A 20,003-nucleotide genomic window follows, 5' to 3' on the forward strand; every position below is an offset into this window, starting at 1 on the left:
GGTGTCCAGCGTCAGCTGCCAGCTCGACCAACGACTTGCATAAGTTCCAGGATTGTTCATTCACAAATGAGTTGATAAACTGAAATGACCTTTGTCACTATTATTGTTACGGTGTAGGTTAGTCAGGAGTTAGTTAATCTTTATTAATCTGACAGTACGTTGCTCTCAAGGCTTTATAACGAGAATCGATAGGCAGTTCTAGTCCTTCACACAGTCCATACGCATGCGCTTCCCTGTAGCGAAACATAGACCGAGTTAGTAGAGAAGATATGCAATTGTGTTGTCCTTCCTACGGGACGTCGTTCCGGCCAGTCGGGCTTTCTGCCCCGTCCTGGGCCTCTCGGTATAGTGATTGAGACAAATGGCAGTCCTAATGGCGGACGGGAAAAAGGGACGGCTCGCTGTTAGCACACTATAGGCTTTCGTTCTGACCTGTCTGGAAAAGAACGTGAATACGAATGCATATACGCACACGCAAACACACGCACGCGGCGATTGTCAGAGCATTGACTCACTGAACTGGCATTGGACTGCTGGACACGCTGAGAAGGGAAGCCGATCGAGACGTTCATATCCACGCAGTGGAGCTGGAAACGAATAATAGAAGGACGGACAGCTTTCTAGCAAGAAGTGATAGTCGACAGGCGAGGATACGACGGCAAGGGGGCGGAAAGGAGCCGAGTACATAGCATGCACAGCAAGCGCATATCCAGTGATTAAAACTCCCGACGAAAGGTACTAAGTAAACGTGTGCAACCTATCTTCGATAAAGAAGCTTTCTTTCGAGTGTTTAAAGAGCTTCGTCTGTTTGGAGCTACTTCGTCCTATATATACAAATTACGAAGAAGCCGCTAAAATACCTATCATAACTTGCCAGCTGGATATATTGATCTATAGTAGTTGTATATAAACAGGATATTGTGTCTGATTAAAGGATACTGCTGCTCACAGTATTGACTTCAAAAAGCCGCTAGCTGCTATTTAGCCACTGCTGCGTATAGACAAACGTTGCTCCCCTCTCAATAGCGTTTGGGCTCTGTATTGAAGAAGATATCGGCTTACAGATGTATCCCTGCTACATACGGTTACGGTCCGTACCAGCCATTAAATATTGGCTTAACAAATATCATTTGTGCCGGTGCTAGTGCGTCGTCATTGCAAGCCTAATTAGAATAAACGGTAAGTAATTAGATTTAGAAAGCTAAAGTACACACAAGTACTTTATTAATTCTCCAGACTGTATCAAAACAAGTACCCCGATTAGAGAACGATGTAGCGTTTCGGTGCGACAGGTAATACGGTTGAAAAAAATACGCGAAAATCTATACGGGACGCCGCTAGCAATGGCCTTTTTGGCTGTTGACTGTCTGTGCATAGCTAATCGAAAAACGTAGAAAATCGTAGATAACTACACATAGCTTAACTACAAATCCCTGTGAAAAAAAACGTTCCAGAGGATACCGTCGTACTAATTATTAGGTACTATCTGCTTGCTCTAACAGACAGAAGAGATAATACTGATTTGGTCTATCTGTTTCACCATCTTGGAACAGCTAGTCTTTTATATTTACGAGACAGGCATATATTGTTCGTTCTTTTTCCGTTCTCCCTCTGTTTTTGACCACTCTGCCCCTTTACCCCGACCCCGTTGCTCCTAGCCAGCGACTACACGCCCGTATTCCGTTCTTGTATTTCGCCTTGGTTTTCCTCTATTGTCCTATTTAGTCGGTGGGTTAGTGGACGCCTGTCGAATGGTGCGGCTATCAGGAACAACTACGATGATCGCAGTTTCTCCAACTGAAATATGTCGTTTCTGTTATTGTCGTTCATGCTGCTGCCTCTGCCGCTGCTATTTTCTATTGATGATGACGCCGTTGTAGTTGTCGCTACCATCCATCGCTCGCTGGCATCGTTCAGAAACCATGACAATGCTTGCCGAGTCATTGCTTCGTCGGCTTGTGGCTTCTGCTGTAGTAGTAGTAGTAGTAGTAGTAGTAGTAGTAGTAGTAGCAGTTGTTGTTGTTGTCCGTAGTCACTTTTGTTTCGATCGCCGGTAGCCGTCGTCGAATCAACGTTGGCGGAGCCGCCGTTCGTTGTCTATGTCCCCAAGAGCGTCGGAGTCCCCGATCGTCCTGCCCCAGCCACCGCAACGGGAGATCGACAATTCCATGGACAATTTTCTTATCTTCCTTTTCTCTGTCCTAGTCTCTTTCAGCCGCTGCTCCTTCTTCGTTTGTTCGTGCTCTATTCCAGCGCTGACGGGAGTGCTGCGTCGATACAATCCGATTCGATTGTCAACAACAAAGTGGGTCGTTGTTGTCACAGGAGGCAGAGAAGAGATTGACGAAGAAGACGAACAGAAACTTGGAGAACAAAAGGAGCGGCCTCGAGTGAAACGGTGAGCGCGTAACGGCGGCGGCAGTGCCGATGGCCACCATCGTAATCCATCCTATTTTCAACTGGTCTTTTCCTTCGAATTATTGCTTCTGTTGTTGTAGTAGTATTTGCTGGTGTTTTTTGAGATGATATTGCTGCTTCGTTGCTTTTCTTGCTAGACAGAACTCACAAGCTTACGAAGCATACGCTATTTATAGTAGATCGGCTGTAATCCATACGACCACTTGTACCTCGTTAAAACCTTTCGAGTAAAATCAAATAAAAAGAAGAGCTATTTATATACAAATTCTGCAAAATGACTGCAGTGTTTGCTGAACCATGTCAATTTCTGCCACGGGTCTCCCATTAGGTCGCATATTCACTATTTACATAGTATATTTGCTGAAGAATGATGTTCTGGGTTTTAAAGCTGCAATTATGGGCTGAGAGGACGGGATTCCACAAGCGTGGCAACGCCACAGATTGCGCAATGTAGTTCTTCGGGTATAATAAAATACTACGGCAACCGAAAAATCCCATTTGCTTAATATCAATTTAACAATTCAGGGGTTGCCTTTTTTAGCAGTACTCCGGGTGAATGATGAATGCATTACATTATACAATCCCGTAATGAACTGCCTGTGAGAGAAATCGTGCATTAATTATTGTCTTTAGAAGGTTATGGGATATCATTTACTGAACATAAATAAGTTCACCCCTCGTGAAAAATTATAAGGTCCCATGTTAAGTTTAGTATCGATATCTAATTTATCTAGATTCTGCTCATTTACGAGCTACCTGAGTCACGATAGTTGCTTAATATTATATCGCCATTCAAGAATGGTCATAAAATTGCTAGTGTTTACCAGCTTCCTCGTTCCTGCTACCCGGGCCTCAGGCCGGATGTCTCTGATATCCTAATTCGTAGAGTTCGATGAGAGCTTTTATGTCAACCGATAGTAATGATGGTCGATATTTACTTTTGACTACTGACAGTGCAAACACTTCTAAACGGGAGAACGAAATAGGGCTGCTAAGGCGTTATAAGTAGGAGTTGAATTGGTCACAGGCCACATTACTTCCAGCCTAATTGACAGTATTTCATTCATTCGTCTGGCCTGATTCAAGCGAAGCTCATCGACCACTTCGCTCACTAAATTTAGCTATCTACTTCTTTCTAAATTGAAATCTATAGCTTCCATAGATCAAGCTTACGTAGACGTATTTCGAAAACTATTACTATGTATCCTATCTTCATGATAGCGTTGCCCTTGAGTTCGTGTATGACATAACTGTAAATATCGCCTGTCTCTCGTCAATACGTTAACGGCTCTTATTAACAAACCCACCTGGTCAACGGGGAATCAGTAAACAACTAGCAAGCAACTTTATGTCATATATCCAGCCCTTTACCTATTTCATTATCTCGATACACGTACATATATATTCTACGTAGACGGAAAATAGCAGAAATGCATTGTTTGAACCTTTTATTAATTTACAATTAGTGGCGACGACCACAACGGCGATAATGACAACTGCCTCCATCTCGCTTTCAACATTTGTCTCTCCTATGCCTTTTGTGACCGTCATAATTATCATTATCATCATCGTCGTCGTCATCTTCCGTTTGTGTGTGCGTCCCCGTTGTGTTTTTGTCTTGTATCACAGCTTACAAAGTCAATGTACATTCGGCCTTCCGCTGCACGCGCGCACCACCTTTCCGAGATGATGGCTGCACGACGGAGCCGCGACTCTGCACCTCTTTCTTCCCCTCTTCTGCAGAACAGCTTCTTCCCTCGACCCAATATATACTCGCGTTACGCTTTTCTCAACTGGTCATCCGCTCTTCGTTCATTGCTACTACTACTACTACTACTACTACTACTACTATATATATTTATATACTTCGGTGTATTTTAATTCATCATCAGTTCACCATTATCATTAGCATTTAGTTAGTTCTTGATAATGTCTCCCCGGCCCTATTCTACAATCGCATTGCGAGAACGCGTACAAAATTCTCTTGTTGTCTTTGTCATGACCGACTTAAAAATTTCTACTCTGTTTCTTCGTCTTCTAGTTCGTTTAGTACAGTCCATCGTTTACTTCGCGTCAATGCCTTTGTTTGCGCTCGCGCAAGACAACATTCGACAATGTTCTCATCCCTATCCTCGCCGTCGTCATCATCATCATCATCATCACCACAGTCATCGTCCCGATCTTCCTCAGCGTCATTTCCACCGTCAGAATTAGTGGAAGGAACGTCTGAGGGAGGATCGTTCAGCAAGTAAACAATCAATAAGTCGGTGCAATGGCGAGCGTTACTGGTCTAACTATGGCTGGCAAAATGACAGCAGCAGAAACCCGAAAAAATGGAGCAGATCCATTTTGACCGAAATCGATTCTCGGGTGGTCCATCGCTGCCGCCGCCGCCGCCGCCGCCGCCGCCGCCGCCGCCGCCGCCGCCGCCCCTATAGCCACTACGACGTATTCCATTAGAAAAGAAAAACGCACGGAACAGTAGTAGTAGTAGTAGTAGTAGTAGCAGTAGCAGCAGCAGTAGTGGTAGTAGTAGGAAAAGTGATAGCAGAAATGACACAGGAGAGGGATTTCTGATGCGCAGATGGACGGAATAAAAATCGAGTAGATTGTGAAGAAAAACAGCAGAAAACAGGAGTATCGAGACGAAAAAATCGTACGCGCATGATGAGTACATTCATATCTACACAGCTGTCGCATAGACGGCGGCTTCAATCACTGCACGAACAGGTGTCCATTTCTGACGGATCTTCTACGATCGGAAGCGGAGCGCAACACAAACGCGACGAAGAGAGCCATGACTATCGATACTATACGATAGGTGTTGTACGCGAATGGCCGCTGAGCAACAGCATAGAAAAGCGGCAAAGTAGAATATTAAGGCAAAGTTCACTAGGGCCTCTGAACTTAGCAAAGGTAGACGCAAAACCGTTGAAAACATTCAACAAGCTCCACAAATCGACCTCATCCAAGCCCCTATTATCTTGCGACAACAGTTTTCCGGCGGCCGTTACGCTATCGTCGAGATTTTTTCGTATGCTATACCTCGAGCGTGGCGACAATTTAACGTTCGCATACACTCGACTTTGCAATTATCAATTACTACACAGTTATTCATCGTTTACAGAAATCTATCGATTTGTTGAGATATCTGTAATTAGTTGTGTGTCTGTGCCTCGGCCTTCAAACGATTTGCAATAATAAATACAGTCATATAGAATTCATCCCGTATTGGCTTGTTATTTTCTCTCTGTTACAAACCTTGTCGACCAATGCCAGCGGGCGTTTCTTCCAGCTCAATTATTATTAGTTATACACTTTTATCATAAATGGCCCAGTCGTGGCCTCTGTTAGTTGATTACGTTCGTCCCAAGCTTTTTTTTTTTACGTGAATTCTTGCACTTTTTCCATTCCCTGCCTTTGCGTCAACTCACAGCTTTTGTCTACTTCACTAGTTCTACGAGACGCTACGAGACTACGTAAAGCAGACGATTTTTGTTGGTACTGTCCCTTCTTCCTGTTTTTACGTCCGCGTTAAATCTTTTACAAAATAATGAGAAAAACCCATATTTACATATGGTACAATAGGTAACAAAGATAACACGGTCATTATCGTCGTAGAAAGATGGCTGGAACAAGAGAAACCTAACAATAATAGGTTTTTTTGTCGCCGAATCGAGAGAAAATTGAAGTAACTATACGAACACACATGCCACTAAATAGGTGTAGCTGTGAAAGTGTCATCGACCATTTTTGCTCCGTCGTATGCTGTGTTAGGTGATGTAATGTGTGAGATTGTCGATCAGACGAGTTTCAACGTACGAACCAAGAAAGTCTGACGTTGAAACAGTCATTTCGCACTGGTATACGACATGGTCTCTTCTATGTGTCTGGGAGGAGAGGAACAGCACAGGGCCTTAATAGTGTATACAGAACATCAAAAATGGCTTATTGGTCACTATTTACTAATTAATGATGAATAGGAAAGTGTGTTTTAGGTAGGTACAGACAAGAGAGTGACGTGATTACGGGTGAAAACTAAACAGGGGACACGAAGGGTAGTGGCTAGAGAGTTTGACTTAGATTCGGACGTTCGTTTTCTTTACGTAAAGACCTACGTAGTCTTTGCAAAGCTACCAGATGCTTCAAAGGAGCAAATGGCGGGCTAGGAATAGTATAATATTAATTCGTTCGTGTGTTCGCACAAAGGGCCCGCGTGCCCCTTGGATAGAACAGCGAAACACATATTTCGTTTTGTAGATGTTTTTGCCTCCCTCAGTTGGTTAATCAATCATCTTGGAGAGTACGGTTTGATACAATCACCATCATCTTTGTTGTTATTGTTGTTTTTGTTGTTTTTGTTGTTGTTGTTGTTGTTGTTGTTGTCAGCACTTTTGGACTACATTTGATACAACGACTATGTACAATGCAGGAACTCGCTGGCCGGGCGTATGCGGCGTCTTAGTAATAAATTACGCAATCAATTATTATTATTATTATTACAGTGTGTATGAATATGGATCTGTGTGTGCTTTAACCCTGCTGCAGATATCTCTGTTGTTGCTGTCATCTCCTGTCACCCGTCACGTGTTCACTCGTCCATTCATTCACTTATTCACGTATTCCAGCATCCTTCTGATAACAGACCACTGTCATCACGTCCGCTTCGCGACCATGGCGACTCTGACCATCCCAGACCCTACGCCTATGTATCTCTCTCCCTGTGTGCACACTCGTGTACCGTTGTCTTCGTTATATGTACAATGTGTTCACTCATCTTTCTTTCTCATATTCTTGCTGATTTGCCTGATCATAGCATCTACCCGACCAGCGTAGCTATTTGGCAACTGAACGCCGGGCGCCTTTCTGTCGACTGACATAGGTATCGTCTCTAAACGGTCGCTGCTGAATACCGCGTCGACGTCGGCCTCGGCTGAAACAACGCGATCGCAATCTTCTTTGCGGTAACTTCCAGATCTTTTCACATGATCTTAATGTGTGTCTCACTTTGTGTGCATCTGTGTCTGTTTATATGTACCCGTGTCAGTTAGCCCACTATGATTCGCCATTACCATGCGTATATCAGCGTCAGTGACTAACCAAAGACTTCTTCTTTCTTGCCATCTGGCTTGCTGATTTTTTTTATGGCTAGCTAGCTTCGACTTGTTATAAAGGCACTAGACGAGCTTGACAGCGGAGTGGAGTCCAGTTGTTGTGTTATAGCGATGTATCGTGGCATCGCTTGGTAGCATCACCTGCTGGCCGTGTGGGAGCATGACCTGCTGTTTCCGAGACGACGCCTGCGGATCAGGCAGGGCATACCGTAGTTTCTCCCAGAACCGTTTTTCGCCCCATTGGATTACTGGGGCGCCGCGAAGGCTCAGACGAGCCTCGGCGTCAAGGAGGCGCATCGCACCCTTATCCAACACGATGACGACAAGGGAGGAACCACCGTCGGTGCTGCCCCGCACATGGGCATCGCGAGCCGCCGACTTAAGCTCGAAACGGCACCACTCGCTGCGTAAAAACTGCTCGGACAATACGACAATTGATCGACGGCTGCATTCGATGGCTTCGCCGATCGCTTCGGCGACATAGCCCGACATTGGCAAGTCACGGTAGCGAAGACACAGCCGATACGGCGCCGTACCTCCTGCGCCACCGCTACCGCACTCCAACTCAGGTGCCAGAAGCTGCGCCACGAACGGCTCATCCTTCTTGCAATACGAAATGAATGCATCGAATAGCTTCTCGGGCTCTTCGCGCCGACGCTCAAACAGACGCACACCATAGTGCGCGTATATCCATACGCGAATGTCTTTGCGGTATGCAATACAGATAATCAATACCACGACGATGAGGAATAGGATAAGCCCCACAATGGCCCACCCAACTATAGGCAGCACATCTAGCTTCAGGTCAGGAATCACTCCTCCCAAGTAGTGAGAGTCATCGGCGGCTTCGATTTGATTGACTCCATTGGTGAAGCCACCAAGTGCATTGCCGTTGGTGGTACTGCCAGTTACCGCGATGCGGTTTGTTGCGCAGGCGGTGGCATTGAAGAGCGTTAGGGGTGGGCCGAGCGTGTCATTCCCTCTACACCTCGTGGCGCTCGCGTCCTGAAGAGCGTTAGCGCCAAACATTTGCGCCCAGTCAAACAGAGATTCCTGAAAGCGGCACTCGCAGCTCCATGGGTTGTGACCAAGTCGAAGTTCGGTAAGCAGCGGATTTTGGCTGAGAATCCATACTTGGAACTCGACAATGTAGTTGTTGTCTAGGTGCAGTACGCGAAGCGAACGCAGCTGCGAGAAGGTGACATTGCTGATGAAATTTAACCGGTTGTGGGATAAATAGAGTTCTCGCAACGTTGTAAGGTTGTCGAATTCATGCCCGTGGAGCGCGGTGATCTTGTTGTGGTCGAGGTGGAGAGCCTGCAGATTCGCCAGCCCGGTGAAGGTTCGATTTCGGATCACTTGAACATTGCTGTTATTGAGGTACACAACTCTCAGTTGTTTTCGACCAATGAACGAATGACTAGCCAGCTGAGGCATGTCGTTACCGTCTAAATATAGCTCGGTCACATCCATCGGCACTCGCACTGGAATCACGCTGTGGCTGGTGAAGCTGCAGTCCACCACGTTTGAATTCCACGTCGAATCGGCATAGCAACTACAGCCGTCGGGGCAGGTCATCTCGCAGTCGCACGCGTCGAATTCACAGCAGTGGCAAAGGGCGAAGCAATGGCTCTTATATTTGCAAAGAAAGTCTGATTGGTTTGCCTGCAGCAATGGTACCTTGGTTCTTCGGCGCGAGAACGGCAATTGACATTCAAGGCGATCCAGATCGACAACCCTTGGGTATTGCCTTGACTCGTCAAGCGCGTTGATCTTCTGCATCCACTCCATCGTGCAGTCGCAGAAGAATGGATTCTCGCTGATACGGAATTCAGGCAGCCGGTTGAGGTCTTGCGTAGCCTTAAGACGCAATGCGTTGATGTCAATATTTTGCAATCGATTATTACTTAGGTCGACTCGCGACAGGTTGGCTTTGAGCATGAACGTGAATGGGTGAATCACGCTGATGAGGTTGTTCGATAGGGCGACGCTCTCGACGCGGTGAGGGATTGATGCGGCGTTGATCTCGCGCAGGCGGTTATGCGAAACGTCGAGAATCTTTAGGTGCATGGCCGACTCCATTTCGAAATAGTTGCCAAGCACTTCGATTTCATTCGAGTGTAGGTCGAGATGTTTAAGTGCCGCCGGCACGAGCGCGTAATCGAACCACGTGATAGCGTTGCGAGAAACATTCAGTAGCCTCAGATGCGCAAGATTCATGAACAGGCCATTGATGTCGCGAAGCAAATTGTCTTGCAGCTGGATTGTATTTAGCGCGGGCGCATCGTCAAAGATCGCATGGTCCAATCCGCCAATCTGATTACGAGAAAGATCGAGGCGGCGTAATGAGCGGAACTTGGCGAAGGTACCCTTCGTCATGTTACCGATGCGATTGCGCGCCAAACTTAGGCTATGAAGGTTGGTCAAATTGGCACTGGTAAGGTTGGTGACATCGTCGATCAGGTTACCCGACAGGTCTAGTGCGCGCAAGAACCGCAGATGTTGAAGGCCACGAGGGATCTGGCTCAGCTGATTCTCAGACAGCTCAAGATCTTGCAAACTACTGCAGTTGCGGAACGCATCGGGATGCAGCGACGACAGAAGGTTCCCATCAAGCGCAAGATTGCTTAATACATATAATCCGTTGAAGGTAAATGCATCTAAACTCTGAAGTCGATTTCCACTGAGAATAAGCGTGTGCAGGTTATATAAAGAATTGAACGCATTGTCGTCAATCGTCTCGATCTGATTCCCATCTAAATGTAAAATCTGGAGGCTGTATTGGGAAGCAAAGGCCGTGGCATTAATATGCCGAAGTCTGTTGTTACTCAGATGCAGCACAACTAACCGGATCAGATCGGCGAACGTCTCGGGAGCAATCCATTCACTTGAAATTTGATTGTCACTTAGATTTAATACCACGAGCTGTTGCAATCCGCGAAATGTTGTCGGTGATAGCAATCCAATACTATTGTTCTGCAGATAAAGTTCCTTGAGGTCAGCGGAACCCTGCAACACTTTCGGTGGTAACGTATTCAGCCGATTGTTCGACATATCCAGAAGCTGAAGACGCGATAAACCTGACAGAGCTGTCTCAACCATTTGGGCGAGTTCGTTGCGTTGTAGGTAGAGCTTCTTCAAGTTGGACAAGTTCTCAAAGGCGCGATCATCGACGTACCGAAGCTTGTTCGACGATAGGTCTAACTCAAGTAAGCCGTTCAATTGGCAGTCGTCGCTGCTCAGGCCCACATTGTTTAGATCCGTAAGTGAGTTGTGCGTCAGATTTAGCGATTGAAGCGATTCCAGCTGGCAAAACGGTGCCCGCGGAAGAGCAACCATATTATTATGCGCCATATCAAGGCGTTCCAATGTTTTCAGGTGGTTTAAAGCGCCTGGAGCAATGGACAACGAGATGGCACCCCACTCGCCGTTGTGCGTACGTACTGTCAAATTGCTAAGCTCGGTGAGCCCTGAAAATGCGTGCGATGGCAGTTCTTCTAGTTTACACCGCTCGATGCTGAGGCTACGCAACTGTCGAAGCGTTTCGAATGTACCATTCGCTAGCTGGCTCTCGGTGAAGAGAGCGTCACAGACGACGCTCATTGCGCGCGTGGTGTCTGGCTGAATGAGGGAAAAGTTCGTGGCGTCAGGACCCGCACGAAGCGACTGGAAACGACAGCGCATGGCCACTTCAGGCGCGCCTGGCGATAACGTTTGCCAGTCGCAGTCATCGGCGCTCACGTAGCGTCCGACCGTTGGCGACGCTATTAGTGGGAACAGGACGATGATGGCCGACACGACGCCGGCCAGGGTGAGGTTGGCAGGTAACGGAGGGGAGGCCATAGCGGCCGTGGGCGAAAAAGGAAGGACTCCTACTCGCCCCCACTAGCGCATCAGAGCAGCAACAGCAGCAGCACTCACTCTGTAATACGACAAACAGAAAATAAAACATTTCGTTAATGGTCCAGCTAAATACGTGGCACTGTTAATTGTCATATCGCACTCCTATATTGTCATATTACGCTCCGATTGCTAGTCCTTACTCTAACTGAACGCTCAGATGCCCCGGGGGGCTGCTGTTACTGAAGCCGTAACCGCAGCAACAAGCCACAATAGCATGCGCTGTCGAGACAGCGAAGCATACCACTGAATTAACATACAACATTAAGGCAGTGTCAAGGTTGAGAAATACACTTATCACTATTGCGATGATGATCATCAGCCGATGTACCGAATTATCATTATTCAATGGAAGGACCAGTGAAGGCAACGCTGGTGAGAGCGGGCCCAGAAACAGGCGAGTAAAAAAAGTGCACAAGGGATGGAAGTATTTTAGGGATAGGATCAATGAGCATACGTAGCGGCGGAAAGGTTCCAATCAGTTGACGTTCTGCAAATGTTCGGGGAGTAATAGTGAGGACCAGCTTTGAGGCAGCTTACTATGACGCGCGAGGGACTGGTTCTACCAATTCCTTCTCGCGCTTTGCCCCTTTTGCCGAATCTTTTTATAATAAATAGCAGGAAAAGCCACCTCTAACACGAAGCCATTGGGATCGTACACTGTCAATCCGTTACAATCAACAATGTCAGTACTAATTTTACGCAGTGCAACGTACTTTTATTTCTGCAACGGCTGTTATTACTAGGTTCGTTCATTGCAGACGCTTTTTTAACCTAAGGCTTCAGCGCACGATGCGTCGCGTCCATCAGATGAACGGTTAACAGACAGCAGTCTGAAAGTGAGCTCTGCACTCCAAGCAATTAGATAGTCTCCTTCGTTTGACGCTCAGTGGCGAGGAGTACCGCGTGTTCAGTCGGGTACTTCATCGAGCAGACCATTCAAGCGGCTCCTCTTATCGGAAACAATCTCGACTATGGGTAGAAAGTGACCGAGAAGACTAAGGGGAAAATTGAACAAATCTAAGAGATCTTGGGCATGAAAGACTAAGGCGCTGGAGCGAAGGGACACTGGGCCATTAAGCGAAAAAAGCCTAATTTTCATCAGCGACTTTGGAGCCATCCTCATTTTATATCTCTCTGACGCTGGTCGTCACTCAACGCTCTCGTCGCCACTGTCGCTATTTTTCCGTGTACGTTCTCGTTCCTTCTCAATATCCGGCGGTCAACATTACTAATCATACTCACGCAAGACGCAAACGAACTATAGGCCTTGAGATGAGGTTCGAGTATTTCACATTGCTTGGCCGGTAGCTTGGCCAACCATGCATCGACACAAAATCCCACTCCAGAGTTTTATTATCCACAGACGATATACTGTTGCTATATCTACCTATTACAAAGTTGTCATAGTCTACTTTTCAATGTGTTTCATCCTACTGCCGTATTATGACCCCCGCTGGTCGTGGCCGCGCTATCTCTTCCCAAGACGGCGGCTCGGTGTACTGAACAAATGACACCGGCGGTTGTAAATTCGAAGCTTCTTGCTACTTCTAGCACAGCTGCAGCAGACGAAAAAGCACTGCAAAGCAGCCGTCGCCGTCGCCATTCAGAGAGGGACAAAAAAGAGCACAGACGAATCAGGGCGTCTCAAGTACCTGACTACTGGCGGCAGCTGATCGCCAGCGACTTCTTGCTTTTCTCTGATTTCTGTCCCCAGCGAGCAAACTGGGTGGCCAGCCTCGTCTAACCTGAACGATGGACGAGTTAGACTTTTTTTTTATAGTCATTAGGTGTTCGTTAGGATCAACTAGACTTGGAACAGATCTGCACCATTATTGCTAGCAGTCTTTCTATCTTCAACTAGATTTGCCGCCTCGCGAGAAACGTGAACGGTGAGAGCGTACGAATGGCTGAATTTGAATTCAGCTATATCAAATAAAATCCTAGATCGCGATCCTACCATCGTTTTAAGTTGTTGTTGTTGTTGTCGTGGTTGAATTCGTTATCGCAGGAACGCAACTCATGACCTGGCTTCCGTATTCCTACATCTGCACTGTCTGATCGCCCTCTACGTCGGTCGAAATGTCGTCATACGGCAAGCCAAAAGGGCTGCCTGCTTCAATTTCCTATCCGTTTTCATTCCACATAACTAAACCGGCCACCCTGGATGGCGTACTGCGATGAATTAAGCCTTCAGAAGACTTTTAGTCAGCATACGGTAGATAAATGTAGGGACTCCGTTTCGGGTATTGCATTTAGCGGACGCATGTCTTTCCTCGTTACTGCGGCCTGCATCGACACTACCACTCTTACCGAAATCCGGCGATACATATGAATGTCTCCATCGACTCCGGTGACGATATCGCCTGGATATGACGCCACTGTCCGTAGTAGTTACCGCTTGTCCTTTTGTACTGGTAAGAAATACTCAAGGATAGCATCGTCGTCATCGGAGATTATGTCGCGCCTGCCATCGTCTTGTCTGTTCCGTTTTCGTCCAACGTTGCCGCGTCGACAAGTAGTTAAGGGCATAAATTTTCCGTTAACAATACGAAAAGGGGATAACTGAAGCGACGAGAGACAAAACGTTGGCCTTTACTTAATAGTCTGAACATTCACACTCCTTATATGCTGTTAGCTGAATTACTAACAACAGAATTAACGATCTGACAGAATTTAGCTCGTGGACGCGCGCAAAATAGTCTATAATACAGTTACAATTGGTGATCGGGAGCGGCCTGCTGCAGCCACTACCTTTTACATAGCTGGGCCGCTATTGGTAGTAGTACAAACATGTGCGCTATGCTGATGGATCGGTGTTTCTGCCCAAGTGCACGTGTTATCTGTCTAGTCGTGTGTGAGTGGTGAAATGTGCTGTTTCTCCGTCTCTCGGTGCGCTGTGTCGTCGCGTGGAAGATTTTTGTGCTTGAACGGCCAACCCATAGTACCTGCTCACAGCAACTTAACTGAACGGGTACTTCGCGCCGCCGTTCTGCCCCTCACATACTCGCGAACAGGCGTGCACCCTCGCAGATCGTCACAGACGCACACATACGTATGTAGATGTACACGTAGATATCACACAAACACACGCCCTTATTGAAATAACAACAGTTAGTCAACCAGTCAGTAACACCCACACCGAGGAGTGGTCCGCTGTTCGGCCGTCCAGCGGGTCAGATCGAAACAGCGGCTGCTATGACGTGCGCGTCCATTAAAAGGGAAACAGGCCGGGCCAAGGTCCGCGTTCCTTCGTCGTCATCGCTTCACATAGCATTGTCGAAATAGCAAATGGCGAATACCAACCAGCGTGTTGCTAGCTCCAGCGCCGTCATTAACAGAATCATAACAATAACCATCGGCATAACCATCATCATCACCGTCGTCGTCGTCGTCGTTGGCGTGCCATAAATAACCCCATAGGCACACTACAAGTCTGCTTCAGCTGCTGATGCTGTTATGATCCGGATCCAACACGTACTCGGAGCAACAACATCAACATCCGAGCCTGTTAGTTCGCCATACTGCACATCGTAGATGTACGATAGGGCAAAGGAAAACGTCGAAGAAGTCAACTGTGCTAGGAATCGAATTAGTCGTAGACATGAATTCACAAGCATCTGCACACCCACAGGCACACACACATGTCAATATATTATACGAACACCGACGAATCCGGTGTCAGACGACCCTGCCCTTCGTTCTACCCCTACAAGTTCGCCATACAAAACAGATTTCGTAAAACAGCTACAAAGGCGGGAAGAGACAGGAAGTGTTTAAGAGCGGTTTGATCATTTCACTGAATCGCGTTTAGTTAAAGGGTTACATCCTTGAAACTTCCCACTTCGACGGGCTATTTCCCCGTTGGAGCTAAATGTAACAGAAAACCAACATCATAATTACAGACTATTTGCTCGTATTACTTAGCATTTTAGGTTCTCACGCGTATTCTCTATCAGGTTTGCTTAAAGCCATATAAGAAAGATTGCTCATAGTCGATCAGGGGATTTTTGAAATCAGTCGCGTGACACGAACGACTCTCTTATCATGCACCTATAGTTCTCTGGGTGAGATTTCAGGTTTTTATATAGCATGCAATATAAATAATAGATCACTAGCGCACGACTTGCAGGTCAGTTTCTCAGATCACGTTGATCAGCTGGCCCGCATGTCCTTATTTCTTGACAAAGATCTTTCCATCTGAAAGTAACAATAAAATTTAGCCCTATCTTGTTAGCGTAAGAAGCTGGTTTTCATCGACACTGAGAGACGAGGTACACTTTCCTTAATTTGTAGCGTTAGTTTGTTCGGTGACTGCCCACTTTCCCTTTTTGGTTTTCAGTCCTTAAAGATGCCCTACGTCGAGCGACGCCCGATACGTCGTACAGCTCCACCCAATTCACGGCCGAAAAGAACGTGACTCTATAGGGCCTGCCGCTGTATTATCATTACGAAAACCACTACGGGGAAAAAAGTGTTCAAATAAACGCTCATCGCGTCTTTTCCTCCTTCAGATCGTTCCATTCCACCTCGAATTTGCCTGTTGATATCTCTGCTGGTGCTAAACGTCACAGAATCTGCTTAGATATTGTTGGCGCCGCTGGATCAGTTACAGAGCCAGTCAAGAAATCGGTGGTCTGCCTGTCAGTGGTGTTTGGTCTAGTGATGCGGCTTCGCTATCCGTATCGTAGGGGTAGGAGCCGTCGTATAAACGCGGGAGGACCAGCCGCACAACTTGAAGTTGGACGACTTTCGGCTGCTACGGCATGTCGATGCTTGTCGCCGTGATTTCGAGGAGACTACGCCCTCGACCATCGTGATCATCATCATCGTCATCGTTACCAGCATTATTTGTAATGATGATACGTGAACGAAAAGCTAGCGAGGAGTTGCTGTTGGCATCGTTGTTGTTCCCTACTCTTCTTTCCACGTTCATCGTCATCATCAACGATGAGTGGTGGCAGTAGGAAGCTTTGTTTAAACTGGCTGCAGTGGCCGCCATAGCAGTGGCGAAAGCCGACTACAACCACAGTTCTTATGAATCAATGATGACATCGATGATGGCGGCAGTATCTACAACGCTCCAAAGCCAGCCACCGCCCATTCGCTCAAGCAGTCAGCTAGCCAGCCAATGGCTTTTGCTGCTACTGGCGTCGTTACTTAAAAACAATCGTCATCAAATCATAATAACACAACGGCTTCTATTGTTGCTACAGTTAATGTCGCTCTTCGTGTTGGTCCGTCCGACTAAAGGAGCTAGAAAGGTCAAAGAAAGATGGGAAAGAGAAACAAGTCATAGGTGAGTCCACAATCAGACCTACGCCGATATCGTACAGAGGCCGAACATCCCTCTGAATACAAGAACGCTACGAATACTCGCCTGGCCTTTCGTTTTATATCGCTACCGATAAAACGGTCGATCTTTTTTCCAATATGCTTGCAGTCCTGCTTCATATCTCACTTGCCGTTCCCTTAAGAAAGTCTCAAACGAAATATATGACAACATGTTAGCTATATTGGATGATAATCACGCGATGACTTTTTCCATCAACGGCACACATATTACAGAATAACGTCGTACAGCCATTGTGTTCCCGTGAACAATTGCGTTCAGTATAACTTTTCTCAATCATCGTTGTAGGCGCGAGAATCGTCTGGCTTCAGGCAGTTCCCTTATTTTTTTGTGAGACTAAGGTGAATGCATCGGCCGTACAGAAGACCATAGTTTGGTCGAGCATCCCTATTTTGTTGCTTAGCGAAGGCGCGCAACTCATATCTCCTTTGGACCGCATCGTGTATTCGGCCTTCGCCGGTGACTAATACAAGTGTCTATTACACACGCCTCGTTGTATGTCAACAATGCCCTGTTAATGTTTTGCCCCAGTCCGATTTTATGTTAAGACTGAAGCGGAGCAAAACGAAAAGGTGAGATTGCCGTCGATAGCAAAGGGCCCGGGCGGTTGATCAGTTGCCCACTTGCAAACCTTGTAGCGATTGCTGGTCGTCGATCGATAGGATCTAACAACAAAACAACACGGAGCAAGAGACCGCATAGAAAGAAGGGTAAAGGAGATCTATAATAGGCAGAAGCAATTGATGTCGCTGATCTTGGCTATAGACGCACACATATATGTATAGAAATATATATATATATATTGAGAGTATGTATGTATCATACACATCGTTCAGATCTTTATCCGTCCGGATATTTGTTTCAACAAAACTTTTTTGCCTGTTATACTTTTGCCGTGGACATCTTCCTTAGAAGCATGGCATCCGCACAACAATAACTGTTCGCTGCCATAAAATTCAATGGGACTATAAAAGATGTATAAGCAAACTCCTAAAAATATAATTATAGCGTTTGCAATAGCAAAAAGTAGAAAGAAAGCGATCGGCCGGGCATAATGGTCAAAAACGACGAGTCTGAATACAACCGCTGAGGTGGTTGACAGCTGCATCCAACAACAACATGTCGTCGTCTCGAATACAGTGCAGTCGGCTACGATGAATTCAAAGAGTCAAGCGGAACGACCGAGAAATGGCTTTTACAGCCTGTGTGACGGGCACGTAGGACAGATACGAGTACAGACGTTTGGCAGTCGTTGCGTCCTTTGTTTGCATGCCGCGGCCGCCGGTGTTTCTGTTCGCTCCACGATCAGCTGGCATAACGTAATAGCTCCCGCGGCGGGCGAGGCCACCGCTGTTGATTATGATGATGACTTTGCGGAGAAGAGCTCCGATCTTCATTGGCTATAGAAACAGGTACAACTCGCTCGAGATAGTTCGGACGGGAAGAACGAAGAGTAAGTTTGATAGGAGCCCGATGACGACGAAAGATGGGGCTGCACGTATGCCTAATGAAACTATCACCGTCACCGCTGTGGTGCCCGTCCGACGCTGGTGGCGTTGGCTCACCCATCACCAGCAATTCTGTCGCCGTTTCTCTATCGTGAAAGACACTGCTTCCACCGAGAAGTATGCAACGATTTCACGCAGAATATTTAGCCACTATTCGCTTAAGACGTCGTCTCGGCATGTTACTTACTGTCTATTGGCTGTAGCCGCCACCGTCTGTACGAATTCACTTCTGTCCTAACATGTATGCATAGATAAGTAGCACAAGGATAACTCTACACGAGACCTATTTACTGCCGAGAACGGAGATACAGAGTTGAGGTCTTTCATAGGAACGATACCGAGCCCACACTGGTCCAGACTTCGATTGCTCCCCGGCCGCTTGACATTTGGATGAGTGACATTGTCCTGAGAGTTAGCCGGCCGTCAACGGTACTTTGCCCGTCTGTGTGGGCAACGAGACGGTGCCGTGCTTAATGGGGATCGCACGCGAACTTCGACGAACCTTTTTGCAGAGTCTGCTTGTTAGAGTAGACGAAACATGGATTGACGCGGTAAGATATTTGAAAGCTTTGTAGATGGGCATCCTGTCCTATAGTTCATGGTTATCACCATTTTTATATTTATATCGAATGGTATCAAATATAACTAACGTATAAAATAATACGAAAATGCTTAACACTGAACGTATCAGTGACATACGGGTAGACAATAGCAAGCGGCGGACGTTGCTGCCATCACAATTTGGGGCGCAGTAGCGGAAGGTAGAAAGAGATGCAGTAGCGCCACTGTAGGAAAGTCACATTGTTACATCGCAACTTTAATAATAATTAAGACAAACGGCCGGGGGACCCCTATTGCCATCGGTTCTGCTTGGTGATGCTGCCTTCGTCATCGCCGTCAGGATCTACTCGTTCTGGCTCGAAACTGCTTTAAACGGCGGAAGCGATTAGCCGCAGAAGTAACGGCTACAACACGAGTCCAACACGGTTCAGGGGCGCAAAGTTTGAAACAGCGTCAAACGCAAAATTACCTAACTTTTGGCTTGGCTTTAATATTATTTAGCTGCCATTTGTTCCCTTTGCTAAAGCTTCTAACGCAGTAGGTCGCGGTACGCTTTACCTAACCTCTCCGTATAGATCTGTATGTGTATCTGCATGCGATGCTTAGCCATTCCCTGCAGACCGCGCGTATCTATTGAATCGATTGCCAGAATGAGTCGAATCACAAAACAGGTTGGCTGACATTGGTCGACGACTCGGAGGACTCTGTGGATGCAACCGTATATCGGTTCAGGCGCCTAGGTGTCTGCTGACTTCTGCTCCTCGTTTTAGTGGACAGCGGCATACGTCAGTGGCCACGGCCGCATCAACATATGAGACGACAGGAAGCATTCTGCAGAGAAAGCAGCTGAAGTAATTCTTCTGCAAAAGCACATGAACAACTCTGTCGTGTAACGTTGTTGCAACATATCGGTAAGTCAGCAGTGGCTCCAATTCGACCATAGCACTACAAAAGCGTGCACTGCGACGTGACCACCATTGGTGCCGCCGCTGTCCGCTCTACAAATACAGACAGACCAACAAATCAAAGGCAGTAGCTGCAAAAGAAAGCGACGACGAGGAAACGTCACTGCAGAAGTACTAGTAGAAGCACAAGATGTACGAGATCGCGGCGAACGAATGGCTATGCCAACAACAACTAGCCAATGCC

General features: G+C 46.8%; 1 protein-coding gene and 1 pseudogene across 15 annotated transcripts in view; one reads left to right on the forward strand and one right to left on the reverse strand.

The window, feature by feature from the left end:
* The first annotated feature begins 332 nt into the window (after nt 1–332).
* Nucleotides 333–20,003, forward strand: part of LOC147757083 (uncharacterized) — a 48,572-nt gene continuing 28,901 nt past the window's right edge. For 2 of the 5 annotated variants that reach the window (XR_015322996.1, XR_015322997.1), the window contains exons 1-2: nt 337–1,179; nt 2,058–2,398. Coding sequence is in view for 1 of the 5 variants with exons in the window: in XM_086982516.1 (XP_086838642.1) it covers nt 2,100–2,398; nt 4,048–4,108 (360 nt within the window). In the remaining 4 variants the exon portion in view is untranslated. Of the gene's footprint in view, nt 1,180–2,057; nt 2,399–4,047; nt 5,643–20,003 lie in introns of those variants that run through there. The other 3 variants (XM_086982516.1, XR_015322994.1, XR_015322995.1) reach the window with 3 other exon arrangements.
* The window catches only part of LOC111248291 (toll-like receptor Tollo pseudogene), a 50,459-nt pseudogene continuing 36,089 nt past the window's right edge, over nt 5,634–20,003 (reverse strand). For all 10 annotated transcript variants that reach the window (XR_015322983.1, XR_015322987.1, XR_015322985.1 and 7 more), the window contains one exon: nt 5,634–11,454. The product of XR_015322983.1 is annotated as a toll-like receptor Tollo pseudogene, transcript variant X1 (transcript). The remainder of the gene's footprint in view (nt 11,455–20,003) is intronic.

The sequence above is a fragment of the Varroa destructor genome, unplaced genomic scaffold (genome assembly GCF_002443255.2).
Source record: "Varroa destructor unplaced genomic scaffold, Vdes_3.0 BEIS01000003.1, whole genome shotgun sequence".
NCBI lineage: Eukaryota > Metazoa > Arthropoda > Arachnida > Mesostigmata > Varroidae > Varroa > Varroa destructor.